General features: G+C 64.4%; 3 protein-coding genes across 3 annotated transcripts; 1 reads left to right on the top strand and 2 right to left on the bottom strand.

Moving 5' to 3' along the window:
- Positions 1-90: 90 nt before the first annotated feature.
- Positions 91-16362, bottom strand: CHLRE_06g257700v5 (uncharacterized protein). Its single transcript, XM_043062731.1, has 50 exons — positions 15683-16362; positions 15480-15591; positions 15123-15326; positions 14799-14963; positions 14499-14666; positions 14126-14353; positions 13836-13970; positions 13607-13711; positions 13394-13486; positions 13034-13258; positions 12796-12882; positions 12638-12688; positions 12464-12550; positions 12222-12287; positions 11951-12076; positions 11751-11852; positions 11485-11592; positions 11175-11351; positions 10903-11046; positions 10494-10799; positions 10214-10393; positions 9658-10113; positions 9425-9544; positions 8953-9300; positions 8737-8829; positions 8434-8637; positions 8198-8296; positions 7964-8059; positions 7748-7832; positions 7321-7586; positions 7099-7179; positions 6624-6984; positions 6414-6511; positions 6105-6260; positions 5881-5967; positions 5514-5753; positions 5113-5379; positions 4712-4978; positions 4455-4582; positions 4000-4332; positions 3705-3858; positions 3443-3564; positions 3203-3323; positions 2967-3113; positions 2733-2821; positions 1733-2560; positions 1276-1615; positions 948-1064; positions 640-792; positions 91-514 (listed from the first exon to the last, which is right to left on the bottom strand). The coding sequence occupies exons 1-50, from the start codon at positions 16051-16053 to the stop codon at positions 407-409; spliced, it is 9204 nt and encodes a 3067-aa protein (XP_042923437.1). The 5' UTR covers positions 16054-16362; the 3' UTR covers positions 91-406.
- A 340-nt stretch (positions 16363-16702) lies between these two features.
- Positions 16703-18550, bottom strand: CHLRE_06g257601v5 (uncharacterized protein). Its single transcript, XM_001696559.2, has 3 exons — positions 18164-18550; positions 18046-18057; positions 16703-17625 (listed from the first exon to the last, which is right to left on the bottom strand). Exons 1-3 carry the CDS (start codon positions 18539-18541, stop codon positions 17308-17310), a joined length of 708 nt encoding a protein of 235 aa, XP_001696611.1. The 5' UTR covers positions 18542-18550; the 3' UTR covers positions 16703-17307.
- Positions 18551-18672: 122 nt separating this feature from the next.
- Positions 18673-22168, top strand: CHLRE_06g257650v5 (uncharacterized protein). The gene is made up of 10 exons (XM_001696307.2): positions 18673-19050; positions 19219-19317; positions 19522-19669; positions 19808-19869; positions 20080-20142; positions 20423-20452; positions 20554-20607; positions 20787-20903; positions 21209-21370; positions 21610-22168. Exons 1-10 carry the CDS (start codon positions 18835-18837, stop codon positions 21664-21666), a joined length of 1008 nt encoding a protein of 335 aa, XP_001696359.1. The 5' UTR covers positions 18673-18834; the 3' UTR covers positions 21667-22168.
- Positions 22169-22176: the final 8 nt, after the last annotated feature.

The following is a 22176-nucleotide window of genomic DNA, read 5'->3' as shown; positions in this document are numbered from 1 at the left end:
CCCACAGGCCCACAGCCCGATGCTGCGACTGACCTCGACGCAGTGCGTGCGAAAGCTATGCCAGCGCCCCCCGCTGGATGACAACCGCACACTGTATCTAGGTTACAAAGTCTGGAAGCGCCCACAATTACGGTGAGCATGTGTGTTGCATGTGCATCAATGTTGAGCCCTGTAAATCGTACAGTAGTGTCATGACACGCCGTATCAACTCATGGGTCACGTGGCACACTTTGGTGTGTGTGAAAGAAGTCTGTAATTTATGAATCAGTCAGGAATGCGAACTCCTTGCACCTCGTGCGCACCAACAGCACTCACGGCTTCAGCCCTCAGTCACACTCAACGACGCTCAACGCATGGCGCCTTTCACCTGAAGTCCCCGCCCGTCATCAAGACCCCCAGCAGTCCTCTAGTCCATCATCAGGCTGTTCTGGCTGATCAGCCCCGCCGCCACCAGGTCAGCGCCCTCGTTGCTGCGCCGCAGCGCCCGGACTAGCGAGCCGCGTCGCGCAGGGTCCTGACATGGGCAGCGGGCACACTTGTTAGCCGGGAGCTGAGGGATTAAAGCGAGACGAGATAGGACGCGACGCACATTCAAGGCTGCAGCAGGTGACAGGTACCAACCTCCCCCTCCCCGCCCACCTGCAGCTCCGATACGATCTGCATCTGCTCCGCCACGCCCGCCTCCCACGCCGCCAGCGAGTGCTGGTGGCTCTCCACCAGCCGCCGCGACTCGGCCAGCTCCGCGGCGCTGCCCGCACCCGCCACAGCCTGACTGGTGTGCTGGAGCGCCGCCTGCAGCACACATACACCCGACACAAGGCAGCCGGAAGCGTTATTCTCCCTTGCATTACCATACGGTAGTATGAGAGGCCTGGGATGTGTCCACACTGATATCCCAATTATCCGCGCCTACCCCACGCCCCAGCTGCCCAGCCGCTGGCCTTCACCTGCAGTGTGGCCAGCTCTGCGGCCAGCATGTCCAGGGCGGTGCGGCAGCGCTCCAGCAGCGGCCGCTCAGCCCGGCCCAGGTCGGCGGCCATGGGTTCCGTGATGCGGTACAGCCGCTGGCGGGTGGCGGGGGGGGGGGTGCAGGCAGGCAGGCAGGCATGTAGGGGGTGCAGGCAGGCATGCAGACATGCACACGCATCAGACAGCACAGCCAAACCGAAAAGTGTACCGCCCGTCATGTCCGACGCGCACCTTCAGACGAGCACGTGTCATACGGAGTGCAATCAATTGCATTGTCTAGACAGGCTCGCGCGGCAAGTGCCTCACCTGCAGCCGCTCCTGGCCGCGCTGTGCCGAGTTGCTGGTGCTCGCCAGCAGCACCTGCAGCGTGCGCTGCTGCCGCGCCAGGCCGCCAGCGCCGCCGGGCAGGCCGCCGCTAGCACTCAGGCCCGCGTTGCCGCCAACGCCTCCTGCCGCCGGCGTGGGCATGGCCCCCGTTGCATAGCCCGCGCCGGCCCCAAAGACCGGCTGCTGGGCGGAGGCGGTGGAGGCGGAGGATGTCTCCGCGAAGAGGGGCGGCGGCGGCGGCTCAACGTACGCAAACCGGCTGGAGGGCTGCTGCTGCTGCTGCTGCTGCTGTGCGGGCTGCATGGCAGCACGTGCTTGCCTGTTGGGCGGGAGGTGCGGTCAACATGACAGCCAGCACAGCGCTTTGAGAGATCAGCATGCATACCGTACAACAATTGGACAAGGTAGTGGGCAAGCCGCCACGGCTTCTTCGCACCTTGCACGCTGAGCCTCCGCGATGACGGACCCAAGCAGCGGCGTGTCGGACCTGCCCGTCGGCGTCGGGGCGCCGCTCTCCAATGGCCGCTCACTGCCACCCCCGCTGCCGCCCTCGCCGGCCAGCCCCTGCGCTTGCTGCTGTCCACGGTAGCCCCCAGCTGCAGACGGCGCTTGCGTGCGCTGCAGCACGCGCGGCGTCTCGGACGGCAGCGGCCCCCGCAGGGATGCCGTGGAGGCCGACACGTCAAGACCCGGCAGCACCTGTTGCTGCTGGCGCGACTGTTGCTGCTGTTGCAGGAAGGGGCGCTCAGAAAAGGCGTCGAGAAGGCTAGGCGGCTGCGATGGCAGCTGCGCCTGCGGCTGGCCTTGGCTGCCGCGCGGCCCGTAGGAGGCCTGGCCGTAGCCGGCTTGCTGCTGCTGCTGAGGTAACATTTGGTTGAAAGAGGCAACCGTCCCCTCGCCAACGGAAGAGGTTCTGCCGCCCTGTCGACCAGCGAACTGTTGCTGCTGCTGGGACTGTTGCTGCAGCGGCGCGGCGTCGCGCGAGGAGCGCTGCACGGGGGCGGTGCTGGCCATGCCTGGAGCATAGGAAGCAGTCCTTGCGGCAGGGCCGCCCCCAGCACCACTGGGCAACGCCTGCATGGCGAGGCTAGTCAGGTATGCGCCGCCGTCGCCGCGGCCGCCATCCACAAAGCCCTGCTGCGGCTGGGCCTGCTGCGCCTGCTGTGACGCCCAGTTCTGGGACTCCCGCATTGACATTGACATGGACGGCGCCGGCAGGGACGCGAAGCCGCTACCCCGCACCGGACTTGTCGCCGCCATGGCCCTGTGCCACAGCGTAGAGCGAGGCCACCACGTGAGCGCGGAGCGAGCATACTGTACAGTAGCACATCACACGACACCCAGTCGCTACTTCGGCTCAACCGAGCCCCCACAACCTTCTCCCCGCGACCCCCGCTGCGGCCGCCTGGCGCCCAGCCGTGCTACTGTGTCCCCACCTGGAAGTGATGACGCCTGCCGCGTCCTGCGCCTCGCCCAGTGCCTGCTGCGCGCGCGCCTCCGCATTCCGAGCCAGGACCGCCTGCACCTGCGGGGCACAGCCGGTCCAGGGGGCCGTGACAACTTGTTCACACGGCTCCAGCAGCTCGCCTCACATAACACACATGCCGCTGGCACCGCACCGCCATCACAAACGGCGCGATCGGCGTTCACTATCAGGGAACGGCACGCACCCGCAGGTCTGCCTCGTGCTCCCGCAGCCGCTGCACCCGTGCCGCCAGCTCGTCCTCGCGCGCCGTCACCGCCGTCTCGCGCGCCGTCACGGCCGCCGCGGCCGCCCGGACCTCATCGTGCGCCTCCTCAGTGCGGCGCTGGAGCTCCTGTGAACGCAAACCCGATGACACTTGAGCAATGGAGCATCAAGATGGGGGCACGACATGCGGCGCCAACTCAGCGCTGCCTCGCTCACCGCGATGGCCTGCCGCTCCCGGACCAGGCGCTGTGCCTCATCCGCTTGCCGCCGCGTCTCAGCCGCCAGCGCCGACCGCTGCTCCAGCATGCGGGCCTCGGCTTCCGCGACGTCAGTGGCCCTGTCCAGTGGACAGCAGTGAGCAGTTGCGCCACCGGTAAGCCTCATTGAAACCGCAAACCGCGTGGTGGTGGACGCATCAATCTTTCACTACAGAAACCCACGGAATACCGTACTCGCCTTGCAGAGATCTCTGCTTCCGCACGCCGCAGCTCCTGGCGTGCTGCCTCCAACGCCTCCTGCCGCCCGCTGAGCTCCGCCATGCCCACGTCCAGCTTCGAGGCCACGTCCTGGCGCAACGCCTGTCAGAGATGTGGGGTAGGCCAGGCGGCAGAAAAGTGCACCATTTGTCAGTCCTTGCCGTTGCATGGGGAGCCACGCAATGTGCCATACCCGCATGTCACTTGCACCCTATACGGCATCATCTTGCTACCTCACGCACCTGCAGGCCGGCCTGCTGCGCTGCCAGGTCGTCGCCCTGCCGCGCCACCGCCTCCATCTGCCGCTGCTTGTCCTCCACCAGTGCCCGGGCGGCCGCGTTCTGCCGCGCCAGGTCCGCCTCCTGGGTACGCAGCGTCTCACGCAGCCTGTCCACCCTGCGGGGGTGGTTGAGCAAACGCGTGCCAGTGTAAAGGGCATTCAGACACAAAGGAAGACCCAGCACACACAGCAGGATGTAGGAGCAGGCCGGCCACTAGCGCAGGCTGCACAGCGCACTGCCCTCTGCGGGCACTCACTCGTCTTGCTTGAGCTGCAGGTCGGCCTCGCGCCGGTCCAGTGCGGCCGCCCGGCCCTCCAGGCGAGCACGCTCCGCCTCTGCACCCGCCAGGCCCGCCTCCCGCCGACCCAGCTCCTCGCCCAGCGCCCGCAGCCGCGCCGCCTCGGCCTCGAGACGCAGGAAGTCCGCCTCGCCGGTGGCAAGCCGCAGCTCTTTTAGTGAAAGCTCCTGCGACAGGGCACTGAGGCGCGCCTGCTCCGCTGCTAGGCGGCCACGCTCCGCCTCCAGGTGCTGCCGCTCCGCCGCCACGGCCGCGCGCTCTCCCGCCAGAGCCGCCCGCTCAGCCTCCAGCCTGTGGGCATATGTAGACAGGGCAGTACGTAGTTGGTATCCTTGGGAACTCTGCGTGAGAGCATCTTACACGCAGTACGCAGCGCAGCGAGCTTGATGCATGTGTTGCGCAGCAGTGCTTACTTTACAGCGTCTTGCTCAAGCCGTGACATGGCGGCGTCGGCCGACTGTGAGGCCGCGGCTGCTGCCGCCGTCAGCTCCCTCTGCGTGGCCAGGGCTGCCTGGCCTGCCGCCAGGTCACGCTCCATTTCCTGGAGGTTGCATGGGTTGTGCACACAGGTTACGACAGTGCCCAACATCCGTCACTACAGTCAATTGTTCAAGGGTGCTACTCCCTGCCTCCGCTCCCAGGGAGGCGACCTGAAGACCAACTAACCCACCTGCAGTTTCTGCCCTGTGGCCTTGAGCTCCTCCGCTTGGGCCTCCAGCCGCTGTGATCGCTCGCCGTGTGCCCGCGCCTCCGCATCAAGCTGCTGCTGCCGCACTTCAAGGGCCGCGCGCTGCGCAGTTGTCGCCGCCTCTGCCTCTGCCAATGCCCGCTCGCGTTGCTGCAGACGCTCTGATTGTGAGACCGCGGCTGCTGCCGCCATCAGCTCCCTCTGTGTGGCCGGGGCTGCCTGGCCTGCCGCCAGGTCACGCTCCATTTCCTGGAGGTTGCATGAGTTGTGCATACAGGTTACGACAGTGCCCAACATCCGTCACTAACGTACAGTCCATTATTCAAGGGTGCTACTCCCTGCCTCCGCTCCCAGGGAGGCGACCTGAAGACCAACTAACCCACCTGCAGTTTCTGCCCTGTGGCTTTGAGCTCCTCCGCTTGGGCCTCCAGCCGCTGCGAGCGCTCGCCGTATGCCCGCGCCCCCGCATCAAGCTGCTGCTGTTGCACTTCAAGGGCCGCGCGCTGCGCAGTTGCCGCCGCCTCTGCCTCTGCCAACGCCCGCTCGCGTTGCTGCAGACGCTCCGAGTGTGAGACCGCGGCTGCTGCCGCCGTCAGCTCCCTCTGTGTGGCCAGGGCTGCCTGGCCTGCCGCCAGGTCACGCTCCATTTCCTGGAGGTTGCATGAGTTGTGCATACAGGTTACGACAGTGCCCAACATCCGTCACTAACGTACAGTCCATTATTCAAGGGTGCTACTCCCTGCCTCCGCTCCCAGGGAGGCGACCTGAAGACCAACTAACCCACCTGCAGTTTCTGCCCTGTGGCTTTGAGCTCCTCCGCTTGGGCCTCCAGCCGCTGCGAGCGCTCGCCGTATGCCCGCGCCTCCGCATCAAGCTGCTGCTGTTGCACTTCAAGGGCCGCGCGCTGCGCAGTTGCCGCCGCCTCTGCCTCTGCCAACGCCCGCTCGCGTTGCTGCAGACGCTCCGACAGTTTGTCCAGATCTGTCTGCCGCTGCTGAAGGCTGCGCGACTGCTCGTCGACAGCCTGGAAGCCAACGAAGGATGCATCGGGTTAGCCCAGGGGCTACATACGTGTACTTGCACAGGCTCGGTGGGCTGCGCCACTCGACGGCTAAACCTGGCGGGGAAACGTACGTGCGGAACTCACGCACCTGTGCCTGGCGACGCGTCAGGTCCGCGACCTGCGCCTGCAGCCCCAGGACTTCACGGCGTAGAGTGGCTGCCTCATCCACCGAAGTCTGCACGTCAGTCGGCGGCAAGTACAACGCGCAAGGTCATGCAAGTAGCCCATAAAGCCCGAGTAGCCCCACACATTCACAACCACATAAGCATGTACGCTCGATCTGCAGACCGGCACCTGTCGGCACGCACACACCTGCCGCTGCTTGGACTGCCCCTGCGAGTGCGCTTCCAGCTGCTCCCGCGCCGCCGCCAGTTGCCCCTCCAGCACCGCCATCTCGGTGCGCATGCCCGCCAGCTGGCCGTCCAGCGCCGACACACGCGCGGCCGCGGCACGCTCGCGCTGCACCGCCTAGGACGACATCAGCATGATATGTTGCATGTGAGCAAGGCGGTGTTGCAATGTGGCATTGTGTATCGTAACGTATAGTGAGCACCTCAGCCGCTGGAGCCAAAAGAAGGCAAGCACCCATTGTAAATTGATAGCAGTATGTTGCATGCTCACCTGCTCGGCGGCGGCGCGCTGCTGCGCCTCCTGCTCACTGGCACGTGCTGCGGCTGCCCGCACCTCCGTCAGCTCAGCTTCATGCCGCTTGGCGGCGTCTGCACGGGGAGGCAACTCGACATGTTAGCAGGGAGCAGGCTACTTGATGCATTGCCTCAAGAGCACGGCTTGACATGTCGGCTACTTGAGCCTCAGCCAGCCCCCGCTCACCTTGGGCGCTTGCCACCTCCGCTGTTAGGCGGTCCACGACCGCCAGTGCCGAGTCCAGGTCCTCTTTCGCCTGCCGCACCGCCTCCTGTGACCGCTGCACCTCCGCCTGCAGCCGCTGCCGCTCCGCCGCTCCCGCCGTGGCGGCGCTCGCCGCGTCGTCGTGCACTGCCCGCTCCGCACGCCGCACCTCAGCCTCCAGGCGAGACCGCTCCTCAGCGGCGGTGGCGGCCGCGGCGGCGGCGGCCTTCTGCGCGGCCTTGGTCGCCTCCTGCGCCGCCGCTAGCTGCTGCTGCAGCTGCTCGCCGTGCCGCTGCGAGGTGCGCAGTTGCTCATGTGCCTCTTGCAGCTTGTGGTTGGCCACCTGGACGGGCAGATGTGGACAGAGACATACGTGACACGTAACACGGTAAGGAAATGGCAAGGAGTGTAGCATTAGCATTCCCCATCACGCTGGCGACCAGCACCCTAAACCCACCTGCAGCTCTGCCCCCCGCTCCTCAAGCTCCGTCTGCAGTAGCTCCAGCAACCGCTGCTTGTCCTCCAGTGCCGTGCTCGTCTGCATTTGCACAATATTAACGCCGCAATCAGCGTTGCATACCTTCACTCTGAATCACTGCAAGTTTACGTCGTCCACTCGACACCGAAGGCACTGCAGCAGTAATGCGACTCCGCAGCGGCTGGCCCACGCCTCACCCACCTGCTGCAGCTTGGACTCCCAGCCCGATGCCGCCTGCTTCTGCGCCGCCTCCACCTCCGCCTGCAGCTGCGTGCCCAGCGAGCGCAGCTGGCTCGCCACTGCGCCCTCCTGCCGCAGCAGCTCCGCCTGCCGCGCGTCCAGGTCCGCGCCGACGCGCTGCGCCAGGCCGTCCAGCGCAGCGCGCCGCACATCCAGCAGGCCGCGCGCGCGGGTGGTCCAGCCGTCCAGGTCGGCGTCCAGGCGCGAGTGCAGCGCCTTGAGGTCGGCTGCGGGTTGTGGGGGGTGGAGAGCAGCAGCATGTGGTGTTTGGTTTGCAGGAGGAAAAGGAGGAAGAGGAGAGGCAGGAGAGAGAGGAGGAGCACCGGGGTTAGGGCGCTCCTGGGGTGCTAGGTGGCGTACACATGCTGAGCAGACCTCCAGGACCCACCGTCCATCTGTACCAGCTGCGCCATCCGCGCCTCCACTCGCGCCTCCCGCGCGGCCACCTGCTGCACTGCACGCTCGTGGCCCTCCTGTCAGCCATGACGCAAAAGTGCGAGGGACGTCGGTTACGAGCCGCTGCCCAGACTGTGCGGTGATGTGGGCAACTGGGCAAGAGAGCCGGGTGGAGTGAGGTCCACTGCCGCAGCCAGCACGGCCTCACCTGCAGGCTCGCGAGCTGCTGCAGCGACGCCTCCACCTCCGCACGCTGGCTTTCCAGGTGCTGCGCCCGCCGCAACAGGTCCTCGCGTTCCGAGCCCTGCATCAGGGCACACAGCTCATGCCGTAGTTGCACACATGATCGGGGCGCTGCACGTCATAGCCGCCAGCAGCTGAGACACAAAGTGCTGAAGAGAGCCACTGCAAAGCGCGCACGCAGGCTGCTGCCACGGCTTACCGCCTGCGCCAGCCCCCGCTGCAGCGCCTGCTCCCGCGCCTCCAGCTCCGCCTCGCGCTGGCTGGCGGAGTTCAGCCGCTCCGCGAGGTCCTCCTCAGCCTGCGTTGTGTTGCCAAGCGGTACAGTCACGGGGTGCAGTGAGGCGAGCCACCTCTGCCTAACTAGGTGCGCCTCCTACCGCAAACAACCAAGAACACAGGACATTGCTTCCCAACCCCGCAGGCCCTCTGCCTGACCTGTGAGACCGCCAGCGCGCGGCTCTTGGCCTGCTCCACCAGCTCCCGCGCGCTCTCCATCTCTGTCTCGTAGTCCAGCGTGGAGCGCCGCATGCGCGCGTGCAGCTCCAGCCGCTCGGCGGCCAGCGCCTGCGCGTCCGCATGCAGCTCCTGCGCCCGCTTCTCCGTGGCATCGGCCTTGGCGGCTAGCGCCTCCGTCTCGGCCTGCGCGAACGGCGCCATGACCACGGTCCATGGTTTTTAAAGCACGGCATGGTTTTGATGTGCATGCCAGCTGGTCATTCAAATCCCTCCCCACCGCACCTGCAGCGCCTCCTTGTCGATCTGCAGCTGCTGCCGCTCCTGCCCGAGCTGCTGCTCCTGGGCTTGGAGCGCCTCCACCCGAGCAGTCAGCTCCTGCGCATTCAATTACGGCAGAGCACAACGAACCCATCATGACGTTTGCAGCTACCATGCACCCTAGCAAACACAACATGGGCACGCCGAACTTGCCTACGCATGACACACTTGGCCACCCACCTCAACGCTGCTGGCGTGCTGAGCGGCGGCCTCCTCCAGCTGCTGCCGCTCGCTCGCCAGCTCCTCTCGTGCCGCTGCCAGCTGCGCGGCGGCCCCTGCGCCCTGCGCCTCAAGTTTGTGCGCCTCCTCCTCCACCTCCTCACGCGCAGCCGCCAGCTGTGATGCCTTGGTGTCAAGCTCCGCCACTCGCGCCTCCACCTCCGCCTGCTGGGCCACCAGCTGCTGCCGTTGCTGCTGCAGGTCAGACAGGCGAGCCAGGTCCTGCTGCAGCCGCTGGTCAGCTTCCGTCAGCTCTGCCTCCCGCCGCTGCAGCGCGTCGCGCTCTTCGCCCAGTGTCGTCTGCTGTTCCTGCAGTGTGCAATCACATAACCAACGGACTAAGTAGTGCACCCACCAGTACAATACTCAAGGCTGCGGCAGGCGGGCCCTGCAAACAACCACGGACCGCACCGTTGTCCTTCTTCCCGCCCACCTGCACGAGCCGCTGCGCCGCCTCCACCTCGTCCAGGCGGGCGGCCAGGCGGGTGCGCTCCTCCAGCGTCTCCTCCATCAGCGCCTCCAGCTTGGCTACCACCTTCTCACGCTCCGTCAGCTGCAGAGCATTACGATTACAAACAAAAGTTACAGGCGAGTTCTGAGGCTCAGCATTAAGCAAGAGGTTTGGATAGGCAGACGGTGCGGCTGTACAACGCAGCCATCTCCCACCTGCTGCGACATGACGTCCAGCTGCTGCGCCCAGCGCGCCAGGCGGCCCTCCGCGCCCTCCACGTCTTTCTCCCGAGCTGTGAGCTCCTCCGTCTTTTGTGCCGCCTCCGCTGCCAGCACGCGCTCGCGTTCCGCAACCGCCGCCTCCCGCTCACTGGCACGCTTCTCCAAGACCACCTCCCGCTCCGACGCACGGCTCTCCGCAGCGACCTCCCGCTCAGTTGCCCTCTTCTCGGCCGCGGCCTCTCGCTCCGAAGCGCGCTTGTCAGCCGCCACTTCGCGCTCCGACGCGCGCCTCTCTGCCTCCTGCTCCGCCCGGCTGGCGCGCGCATCCGCAGCCGCCACCGCCTCCTCCGACCGCCGGATGGCTGCCTCTGCCTCCGCATGCCGCGCCGCCGCCGCATTCTGTGCGGCCTGCAGCTGCTGGCGGGTGCGCGCCAGCTCCTGGCCGCTCGCCTGCAGCAGCAATGGGCAGGTGAACGGATGTGTTGTGGACGGAGCGTACCAGCGCAGCGCAGGCTACCTGCCTTAATCTGTGGCTGCAAAACCAACGCACCTCCAGTTGCTTCTCCTGCTTGTCAAGCGCCTCGCTGCGCGCCTGCAGCTGGCCTGCCAGCGCCAGCAGCTGTGTGCGCTCCTCGCTGAGCGCGTCCGCCGTCGCTCGCAGCTCCGCGTCCCGCCGCACCAGCGCCTGGGCATCCGCCGCCGCCTGCTGCTGCGCCGCCGCCGCACGTGTCTGCAGCAACACAGCGCACCAATTAAAAAGAGGCCGCTCGTGAGCAAGTTCTATTGGTAACCGCTTACGCATGAACCGGCGTGCGCCTCTGCGTCCGCACCTGCTCGGCCTTGGTCTGTTTGTGGAAGGCCGCCAGCTTGGCCAGCCGCAGGTGCAGTCCCAGCGCCAGCTCCTGAATGGCCGTCTCGTGGTCCGCCACTGCCGCACGCCGCTGCTCCAGTGCCGCCGCGGCCGCCACGGCGGCTGCGTGCGACGACGGACCGTGGCCATGGCCGTGCAGGTGCTGGCCGGCCACAGCTACGGAGCTGGAGCCAGCGGCGGCGGCCTCGGCGATGCCGGCTAGCACGGAGCTGAGCGGCGCGGAAGCGGCTGACACGCTGGTGCGCAGCGCAGCGGGCAGCTCATCCTGCAACGGGCATTGATGGTGTCAGCGCATACGGTAGCATGAGATGCAGGCATGCATGAGGTAGGGCTGATAGCAGCTAAGGTCTTAAAGGACCGCGCCTCACCACGGCCACGCCGTCCAAGCCCGCGTCGCCGGTTGCGGGCGCCGTCTCGTTGCGCAGGTTGTTGAGCTGCAGGTTGAGGTCGCGCCAGGTGGCCAGCAGTTTGGTCTCGCGCGCGTCCAACGTGTTGCTCAGGGAGGACAGCGCCTGCAGCAGGCGCAAGGGGGTGGTGAGTATAGGAGAGAGATGTGCGTGAGAGATAGTGGGGGCCAAGCTAGGGTATGCACAGCGCATGAAGAATGCATCATGGCATAACACATCAACGCAAACCGCACCTTGTTGAGTGCCTCCAGGGACCTGCGCTCGGCCGCTGCCTGCTCCAGCGCTGCCCGGGCGCCGGCCTGTGCCGCCTCTGCCTCCGCCAACAGCTCATGCGCCCGCGCCTCGCGGCCAGCCACACGGTCCGCCTCGCGCTCCCGGTCAGCGGCGGCGTCCTCACGCGCCTTGGCACCCTGTATCACAAGACCAGCCGTGAGTGATTGCATACTGAGCTCGCAGTTACACCATGGCGTTAGGCCACATTGAAAACACTTGTGAGATGCTGACAGGAATGGCGGGGCGGGCTTAACTGCCAGCAGGCCTTACCTGCACCGCGGCCGCCAGCTCCGCCAGCTTGGCAGTGAGCTCACGATCCACAGCACCCGCACGCTCCTCCAACTCCCGGGCGCGGCGCTCGCGGGCCTCCGCACGTGCCTGGAGGGTGGCGGCACCGTTGCAGGTATAGACACGCAGGTTGGGCTCGCGCACACTAGTTCACTTGGGTGATTCCTAGATATGCTAACAAACTGCTTTGCGCGCAAATAGCTGGGCGCAATAAGCAGTGCGCTGTACCGTGCTGCATGCACACTCACCTGCAGGTGGTGCGTCTCGTCACGCGCTGTTTCTGCCTCCCGCTGCATGCGCCGCGTCTCGGCGGAGAGTCGCTCCACCTCGGCGCGCTCCGCCGCCACGACCTGATGGAGATGCAGCAGCAGCAGAAACACACGTCAGCTGCGCAACCACGCATGCTGGCTCAATACGTGCAGGGGTCTGCCAGCAGCCGGGCCCCCACCTTGCGGTCCGCTGCGGCCCGGTCGCGCTGCTCCGCCAGGTCTCTCAGCTTCTGGTCCACGTCCGCCTGTTGCATGCGCAGTGTTGCCTCCAGGCCGCGGAGCGTCGCCTCCTTCTCACCGTTGTCCTGCATGGAGGGATGCAACGTACCAGTAGAGTACGCGAGCAAGTGACTGGCTAGCATACTGAGAGGGCAAGGCTGCAGCTGTAGGCAGGGTGACGCACACTGACACGGCTGGCGGCGGGGTAGTTCCGACTCAAAACGTACTCACTCTAGCAACACGGGCCTCGAGCTGTGCCACCTCCTGAGTGCGCCTCTCCAGGGAGCGGGAGGTGTTCTGCAGGGGACACGGCAAGACGCACAACAGGGACACTCACAGTCACGAATGCACTTGGTGTATGGCACGTACTGATGCGCGTGCAAAGAGCGTACAGCCCCTCCTGGTTGTTTGGGATTGGTCCCAACCAGCCGCCCCCCTACCCTTCCGCTGGCCCCCGCTGCTGCCCCGCCTACCTGCACCTCCTGCTCCCTCAGCTCCAGCGCCATCATGCGACGCTGGTGCTCCAGCTCCAGCGTGTTGCGCTGTTGCTCCACCTCGGCCTGCCATGGTGTACACCGAGAATGTAAGCAAGGCGCGTTGCAGAAGCCAGGAGGCCGCATGCATGCAGGTCACAGCACCCCATCCACCTGGCGGCGGTCCAGTCGTGCTTGTCGCTCTGTCAGCGCTGCATCCTTGTCCTGTACACACACGGTAGACACGGGCCGTTCGTTTGGTGATGCGGCATGAAGGCGTTAGCCAGGTTACGGCAGCCCAAGTCAAAACTCGTGCTGTGATGTGCTCTTACCCGGAGGCTCTTCTGCACGTCCGCAGCCATGTTGCGCTTGGCCTCCTCCAGCGCCGTCTGCTGCGCCGTCAGCTCTGCCGCGACCACCTGCAGATGAGGGACGAACCACGCCCCGTATCTCAAACATAGTACCTCACCCGCCTCATACCAGGCGGCGAAACTTGGTGAAATTACAGCAGAGCCCTGTCATCACAGCGCACGCCTCTTTTCCTCCAGTGTGCAGCCTGTGCAAGCGCACCTGCAGCTTGCTCCGCTCCGCGGCCGCCGCGGCACTGTCGCGCTGCGCCCGTGCCAGCTCCTCGCTCAGCTCCGTCTTGAGCGCCGCCACCTCCTTCTCCCGCGCCAACAGCTCCTCACCCAGCGTTTGCAGCCGCCGCTCGTCCGCCTCCACACGCGCCTTGCCGGCCTTGGTCAGAGCCGTCTGCTCTGCAATCCACTCCTCCACCTCGCGGGCACGTGACTCCTGCGGCAGGGCGATGTGCATTACGTAAGTTGCTGATTGGGCGTCAAGGGCTGCTGCGGACTTCTGCGCCGGTGCAGTGCGACTGCGCTAGGGCATCTGCACAGCTGCGTGCCCCGCTCTACCTACACCACGCACCTGCTTCTGCGCGAGGAGCTCCGCCTCAGCCTTGATCCTCTCCAGCTCGCGTCGCGCCACCAGCTGCTCCGACTGCAGAGCCTCCAGTTCGGCCTGGTATACCCAATTAGATACGGCAGACGAGTCTCCGTCATAATTTGTCCAGAGTGCAGCCGCAGCAAGCTGCCTGCTTTAGTGTGTGTTTCAAAATGGAATATGGACACGCCTCTGTACCTTGTGTTGCGCCTTCCAGGTTGCCCGCTCCTCGTCAATGGTATGGGTTAGCAGCTCCTTGTTCCGAGCCAGCGCAGACACCTCCTCCTTCAGGGCGGCGCAGTCCTGAGGAGGAATGGGGAGCGCGTAGTGAATCCCCGCGTCTCCACACAAGCTAACAAAACGACAGCCCCATCAGGGCAGCATTGTAAGTTCGCAAATGAAAGCCAAGAGGTCCGAAGGCGCCCACCTTCTGCAGCACACGGAAGCTCTCCTGCGTGGACTCCAGGGCCTGCTGTGCTGCCGCCTCTGTCAGCCGCGCGTCGTCGAGGGCGGCGTTACGAGCGTCCGTCAACCGCGCCAGCTGCTGCTCCGCCTCCTCCAGCTGACGGACGACAGGCCATGCCAGGCAAGACCATGGGACAACCGGTGTCACAGGAGCGGACACTCAAAGTGACCTAGGCACACATGCATATAGCCTACGCAACCTTAAGTAGTGGCTGCACATTAATCCTGAGGAACTTTCCCCTGGCAGCCCACCTGTTTGGCGACCTCGTCCAGCTTCTCGGCCTTGCGTTCCCGCGTGATCTGCAGCTGCTCCAGCTCCCGCGTCAGCACCGCCACCTGCGCCCGCACGCCTTCCACCTCCGCCGCCAGGGTCTTGCGTGTCTCCTCGCTGGCGGCCTCGTGCGCCTCACTGTCTACGTCCAGCTGCTGGCGGCTAGCCAGCAGCTTTTGCTCGCGGAGCGTCAGGCTGGCATCCCGCTCCTGTCAAGAACAGCAAGCACATGGTGAGGGTTAAACTTGACACCGCCCGTGAGCCCGCTCGAGCACCCAGCCTGTATCCTCCTTGCTTCATCATAACCCGTGTAATGCCCCTGCCATTCCGCCAGCACCCACAGCACCAACGCACGTGCAGCTCCAGTGACACAGCGCGGCGGCGCTCCTCCAGGTCGGTCGCCTCCGCGTCCAGCCGCCTCCGCGCCTCCACCCGCTCCTCCTCCCACTCCCTCATCTTGGCGGCCATACGCTCCGAGCGCTCCTTGTAGGCCTCTCGCAGCGCCTCTGCCTCTCGCCGCGCCTACAGAGGTCAGTACAGCTCTTGCCCCAACTGCGGTACGGTACAGCACCATCGCTTGCTTTTGTCTAATGGCTGACTAGCAATGACCTCCCTAGTGCGGCGCACGTGGACTCACAGACAGTGTGCACGCACCTGCTCCGCGGCCTTCTCAGCCTTGGCCACCGCCAGCTCCTGGTGCTGCAGCTCCTTCTCACGCTCCCACACAGCCTCCTCCTTGGCGCTGTACCGCCGGGCCAGCTCCTCCGCGGTGCGCACCGCCTCCTCCCGCTGGGCCACCTCGAACTCGCGCTGGGCAAGCTGTGGCGAGACCGGGTGTAAAACACAGGCGTCAGGTTTCAATGGCTTTACACCGCCATAATACAGGCACTAGAGCTCGACGCATGTGGGCATTGTTCCCAGGCCTGCTGCTTGGCCTGCGCAGCCTCTCCCTGGCTTCATGTGTTTCCAGCTGCCCACCTGCTCCTCCGCCCTGTCCAGCTTGGCGCGGATCTCCTCCTCCTTGCGACTCAGGCTGCGCATCTCCGTCTCCGCGCGCCGCAGCCGCTCGTCCGCGCTGGCCGCTGCTGCCTGCACCGCCTGTCGCTCACGCTGCAGCAGCTCCAGAGCGCGCTGCTGCTCGCTGCGCAGCACCTCGGCCCGGGCGCTGCTCTGCAGCTCCACCTGCAGAGCCGTGCCCACAACAGTGTTCACAGCGCAACATGTACGAGCAGGGTTCGGTGTCAAGGCGGGCTCCTCGTTAAATGCGGCCACATGGTAAGCGAGCAAGAAAGAAGCTTGAAGGGTGCCCTGTGCCCGAGCCCTTCCCGTCCTCACCTTGCGACGCTCCATATCCAGAAGGGCCAGGTCATGCCGGGCTGCGGCGACGGCGGATGGCTCGGCCGGCGGGGCCACTGCCGCTGGCGCCGGGACCCGCCCAGCAGCCGCACTGCGTGGAGAACCATGTAGATAGCTGTCAGGTTGCGGCTGAATTGAGGGCATATGGGGCAATGAGAAGCGCCTCGCAATTAGGGACCTACCTGAGCGCGTCACGCAGTGACCGGGCAGCCCTGTCCTTGTCCGCGTTGGCCTCAGGAAGAGCAGCTGCGGCCGGCGGCACAAACTGCGCAGCCGGCGCTTCCGGCGCAAAGCGCACGCGTCGTTCCGGCACGTCCCGGCTCTGCCGCAGGGAGACATCCGGGGCAACGTCAGCTGCTGCGCCCGGGGCTTGCTGCTTTAGGTAGGTGAGCAAGGCTTTGGTTGCCGAGCCCGCTGACGCCGTTGCCGTCGCAGCCGCTGACTGCGACGCCAGCTTCTTCGGGCTATCCACGTTAGATGTTATGTCAGAGTATAGGGCGTGGTCAAGAAGGGTCGGCACGCGTCCGGCCGGCCTACTACCAGGCCGGTCCATGTTGACGTCGTGCAGTCAGGAAGTCACCGGCAACGCTTCGTAGGCTTGTCACAGCATCATCAGCGCTAAAAATAACATATGTGTGGCAAAATGGGCAGCTTTGCGCAAAGCTGCGCCAGAGCTGTTGCCATACTTCGCCAGCAAAAAAACTAGGTGTATGTGGCTTTAGGTCGATGTAATGACATATGAATATGAATCATTTATGTAGAACAGGTTCTGAGATGTCGGGAGGGGAAGAGACGAAGAGTCAGAGAAGTCACAACTTGGTCGTGCGGCTGTGCGATACAGAATTTAAAGGAGGAAGAATTGTTCAGCCCGTAAATGCCGCACTATCCGTGGGCAAGTGCTGATCGGCGCACTTATAAAACACACTTTCAGCGCTGCTTGCGCCCGGTGCACCCTGGAGAAAGCCCCACCTTCCCGCCTTCCGCGGACGATTGGCTGGTCGCTGGAATTGCGGTCAGGACACCATCGTATTGTTGCTGCATTGTATGTCTGCTGCACCCAAACGCGGCTGCTCGTTATGGCTCGACATCCCCTGCTAAAAGCTGCCGGACAGCCAGACTGCCTTGACCCGTCCTTTCCGGTTCTTTGCTCCCTCAGACCGCCACATGCGCGTCTCCAACGTTCTTGCTCGCTCTCATGCCTGGATACGTTTCGGTTACACCATAAGCAGCGCCCGCCTTCAACGGAACGCCCGGCAACGTTCACACGCCGTCCAGCCTGTACCAGCCCTCATCTGCAAAATTGGGCGAAAGCACTCATGCCGGTTGGATGTGGGCGCAACCACCCGTCACCGTGTCATCCCTGCCTGAAACTACAGCAGCTATTCACCGCCGCGTCCCTCCGCTCGGACCGCGCACTGCATTATCGCGAGCGTACCAACAGGTCCCCACACAGGTTGCGTGCCGTCACGCCAGCCCGCACAGCACCCACACGCACCAATCAGCCACGTGCGACTACCGCCAGTCCGCAGCACCAGCAACGCAGCCCTGATCCATCAACCAAAAGTACAAGTCCACGTGCACATGCTCCGCCACACGCGCCTCCGGGCGAAGTCACCTCGTCAGCCGCTGCTGCTGCTAGCGCCTACTTCCACAGCCGCCAGCCGCTGCTGCTGCCGCCTCGGTTCTCGCCTCCGTGCGCGCCCAGCCTGCCGATGCACTGGTCTTCCGCATGCCCGCTGAAGTGCAGCATGCCTAGAGTACTGCGCTGACGCCAGTGCGTGCCATGGCCTCTTTAGGAGAGGTCAAGTTACACGGCAGAGAAGTACTCCTTGGAGCCCTTGGGGTCGGGCTTCATGGTCTTGTCACCGGGCTTCCAGCCGGCGGGGCAGACCTCATCGGGGTTGGACTGCACGTACTGGATGGCCTGCAGCACACGCTTGGTCTCGTCGACCGAGCGGCCGAAAGCCAGGTTGTTGATGGTGGCGTGCTGCACAACGCCCTCCTTGTCGATGATGAACAGGCCGCGCAGGGAGATGCCGTCCTCGGTCAGGACGCCGTAGGCCTTGGAGATCTCCTTCTTCAGGTCAGCCACCAGGGGGTAGGCCAGGTCGCCCAGGCCACCCTCCTGCAGGGGGTCAAAGGAACGATGGGGTTGGGAAGGCGACATGTGATTAGGATGAGCTGGAGACGTCGCGCGTATGAAGCTTGGAGACGGCAGGGAGGGGAGCCTAAGCGGCGAGTGCAGGACGCTGTGGCGAGGGTGAAGAAGCAGGGCTGCTGTGCGCCGTGAGCAAGTCGGGTGCGACTGTTTGCACGCAGGCAATGTGGGCCCAGTCCAAAACTGCCTTCCAAAGCTTGTACTTTGTGAAAAGTAGCTCCGTTGCGCGAAAATGCAGTACCGCTGGAAGCCCGTCTACGGACGTTTCGAGGAGCATGGAAAACGCCAACGCATTGCGACAGCGACCCAGCTGCATGCGCCCGCTCTCATGACCTCAATTGCGCTTCTACAGGCAAGTGAACCCAGGTCCAAGGACAACCAACGCACCTTGCGGTCGGTCTGGATCATCGCGAAGGTGAATCGTGCGAGCAAGGGCAAGGCAGGCACAAAACTCGTCAGCACAGGCTCATAATGAGAACGAAAATTGCGAACAGCTCTCGCGCACCTGAATCCAGGCCAGGTGGGTGAACTGGCTGTCCACAGACACACCCAGAACCTCGGTGTTGATGTCCTTGAACTCCTTGTAGCGGTCCGAGAAGGCAGTGATCTCGGTGGGGCACACGAAGGTGAAGTCCAGGGGGTAGAAGAACAGCACCACGTACTTGCCACGGTACTTGCTCAGGGTAATCTCCTGGAACTCCTGGTCGAACACGGCCTGGGCCTTGAAGTCAGGGGCCACGGAGCCCACCAGGGGCTTCTCGGCGTGGGAAGCGCGCACGACCAGGCTGCGACGAGCAACGCTGGCGGCAACGCGCGGGGCCACGCGCGCCTGGCGCGAGAAGGCCACCGCCGAAGAGCGGGAAGCAGACTGCAGAGCGGCCATGGTGTTTGTAATCCCTGACTATGCAGCACCTGAGCAATGCCGCTGTTTTGGCCTTGTTTAAGGGATGCATGCAACGCCCATGCAAGCGAGACAACCACCAATGCACCAAACTGCGCCTGCTTGGAAATTCAGGTGTCATGCATCATCAAGTGAACTGTGAGATAAACAATTACAAATTGGGCGAGTCTCGGGGCCTCGCGTGCGGCCAACGACGCAAGAATAATACCATCGGGACGCTTCGTATCAAACAGTAGACTGTTGCAAATAAACGCGCGAACAGCCCCCAAATAGTAATGAAGGGCGCCTTGCACCGCCCCATTGGGCGAAAGCTTCTTAGAGGCAGTGAGCGTGTGGCTACAGCCGCTCGCCGCGTTGGCTACTGCCCCAGCTCTGCGCGGCCGCGTGCCATGGCTGCGGGCGCGGGGGGCGAGGGCTTCCGTGGCGAAGTAACGTCCCTCAATGAAGGGAAGAGCTTTCAAGAGGAGGTGTCGAGCGAGACCAACACCATGGTGTGTCAGGGTTCTCCGCTTGGCACGCTCCGAATGGGGGAATCGCGCAGTTCTGTACTTGCTCTGCCTCTACCCTTACGATGCAGGGGTTCTGGAAGTAGTTCGCCTCTTTATCAGGGTTCGCTTACATGCTGTTGTTCATGGACCGTGTGCCGTGTTTGCTGCCAGGTGACTGATGTGATGGACATAGACCGCACGCCGGAGCTGCTCACTTGGATCTTCAGCGGCATGTTTGGCAAGAAGGAGCAGCCGCAGACGCCGCAGCCGGTGAGCATAGTCGCGTGGCGCTACGTTGGGTCACAGGCGCGGGCTCCGGTAGTGCCTTAAGGGCGCAGTGGGGAGGGTCCGCAGGAGGCCGGGAGGCCAGCGGAGCGGAATTCCAGCCGTCAGGCACATTGGCCATACTGCCACCTAGACAGCACCAGAGCCGCCGTTGAGATTAACGAATAAATACCTATACTTCAACTGCAGGTGGAGCAATCGGTCGCGTCAGAATCATCGGGGGCTGCAGCGGGGCCCTCCTCGGGAGTTGCCGCCGCCTCCAGCGGGGCTGCCGCGGGCCGCCCCTCTGCCCCCGCCAGCGCGGAGATCCCAGCCCCCAGTACGTCTGGCCGTACAGGTGCGGATGACTGCCACTGGTGCCCACAACAGGCACGGTGAAGGTAGCCACCGGTACTTGTTGTAACAGGGGGCATGCGTCCTGCGACGTCCTGTCGGCCGACACGCCTGGCCTCGCCACCTGTGCCCGCACCTGCAGAGCTTGCCACCATCGGCGGCGGCTGCTTCTGGTGCATTGAGGCCTGTTTCAGGGAGATGGTGGTGAGTGGGTGAGGGCGGCGGCGGCAATGGTGTTGGCAAGGTTGTGCGGACACCACTTGTCGCCATCACTCTGGCAGCTGGCGAACTGATCGCAACTGTAGCATCCTGCTAGCTTCTCCAGCAGCGGCATGCGCGGCATCCAACCACCCATGCAGTGGCACTTCGCTGACACCATGCGCATGCATGTCCACCGGCGTGTTTGTACGGCAGGGGGTCTCGTCGGTGACCAGCGGCTACGCGGGGGGCCACGTGGAGCGGCCCACGTACCAGCAGGTAAGGCAGCGGCTCGTGTGGCTGAGCCAGGAGCGGAGAGCGGCAGCGTGGGAATGCGTGGGCACTGGTCTGGCACTGGCCAAAGCTGGGGCGTGCGAAAGGGGTCTGCCAGAAAGCGCCACAGGATGCGGACATGGATGCATTTGGCACGGATGCATGCGAACTAGTTGGGTATTGCGACAAGGACATGTTGTTGGGTATTGCGACAAGGACATGTTGTTGACAGGAATGCTAGAGCCCTTCCCCATCACGTGTGCCTTGCTGCTACCCCAAAACGCAGGTCCTCACCAAGAAGACAGGACACGCAGAGGTGAGCATTGCTTTATCTCTTCGTGCAGACGTGCAAGTTCGGTACGCGGGTGCAGGTTGACACGCCTGCGATTGCTTCCCCCCGCCTCCATTGCACCACAGGTGGTGCAGGTGGAGTTCGACCCAACACAGCTGTCATATCGCGACATCCTGCAGGTGGGTTCGGATGTGGGTCGTTCGCCGTTGCTTGCTGGCTGCACACCCCTTCGCCCAGGCAGCCCTATGCGGCCTCCGTCCCCTGCATCTCACACCATTCCCCTTACCGATCCCTGCCCCTGCTCCTGTCCCTGAGCCCCCCTCCGCCCCCCCCCTTCGCCCCCCCCCCCCCGCCCCAGATCTTCTTCACGCTGCACGACCCCACCACGCCCAACCGCCAGGGCAACGACGTAGGGCCGCAGTACCGCTCCATCATCCTCACACACAGCGACGAGCAGCGACGCGTGGCGGAGGAGGTGAGCCGGGGGGGGGGGTCGGGTGACGCGGCATACTGGCATGTGCGTTTGTACACGGCTGTGCTGGGCAGCGTGTAATGCTTGGGCTTCTGGAAGAGCAACCTTTCGCACATACCCATGCACCGCGGTGTCGGGAGACATAGGCTGCTATTCCCTGCTCGTTATGGCTTCGCTCGTGCGCCCCCCCCCCCGGCTCATGCACATCTCCTAGTCGTGACTCCACCACATGCACCACCGCACCTGCCCGCACCTACTCCACGCACGCCCCAAACGCCCGCACGCACCCTCGCGGCCGCCCGCGTCAGGTGCTGGGCGAGGTGAACAAGGGGCTGTGGTTCGGCAAGCGCGCGGTGACGGAGCTGGTGCCGCTGACCACCTTCTACCCCGCTGAGGCCTACCACCAGCGCTACTTCGCGCGCAACCCCAGCCAGCCATACTGCGCCATAATCGTGGCGCCCAAGCTGCAGGTGTGCGATGTACGAGGTGTTTGCATTGGAAAACATGAGGGAGAGGGATTCGGGCACGTGTGTGTGGTAGGCACTGGAGAAGGCCTGACGCAGAAAGCGTGGGGTTGGAGGTGGCTGCAGGAAGCTGCAGCTGGGTAAAGGGAGCGTGGACTGGGTTTGCAAATGCATTGCACTCTGCGCCTCGCCGCATCATGCAACTGAAGGGACGCTCGCTCGTGGCGCTTTATACAAACCAACAGGAGTTCCGGAGGAAGTACGCCAAGAAGCTCCGAAGCTACGCGGCACCGGAGCTGTGAGGGCAGTGAGGGGCTGCGAGGCCTGCGGGGTAAAGCTGCAGCGGGCAGGAGGCTTCTCGTCATTCCAAAAGCTCGACGCAGTGAGCCATTATTGGAGTGGGCTTGGGCTCACTTCTTGTGTGCCCCCTTCGGCGTTGTTAGGACAGTTCAGGTGGTAGCTAGTGTGGATTTTAATGGCCGGTAGACTTGAACGACAGGAGGACGAAACGCCGGAGCGGAACGCAACGGGCAACGGTGGCTGGGAGGCATGCTGGCGTAGTGGTGACGAATACGGTGAGGCTGCAGCACGCCATGGCGGGGCCGTCTAGGGCCGTAGTGGTCTGATTGGTGGGCGAGAGCCCAGGGCTGGGACACGCGACCGTCGAGCGCAGTGATCATCTGCCATGTAGCTGTTACAGTGGTATGCTAGTTTGCAAAGGAGGAGCGCGGAAGACTGAGAGAGGTCCAAGCAGGTCCAAGCCGTCACTTGTATCCGAAAGTCAATTAGTCAAATGGTCACTTCAGTTGCAC

This window comes from Chlamydomonas reinhardtii, chromosome 6, assembly GCF_000002595.2.
Source record: "Chlamydomonas reinhardtii strain CC-503 cw92 mt+ chromosome 6, whole genome shotgun sequence".
In the NCBI taxonomy this organism is placed as follows: Eukaryota; Viridiplantae; Chlorophyta; class Chlorophyceae; order Chlamydomonadales; family Chlamydomonadaceae; genus Chlamydomonas; species Chlamydomonas reinhardtii.
Note: the sequence above shows the minus strand (reverse complement) of the source record. Positions and strands in the feature narration are given on the sequence as shown.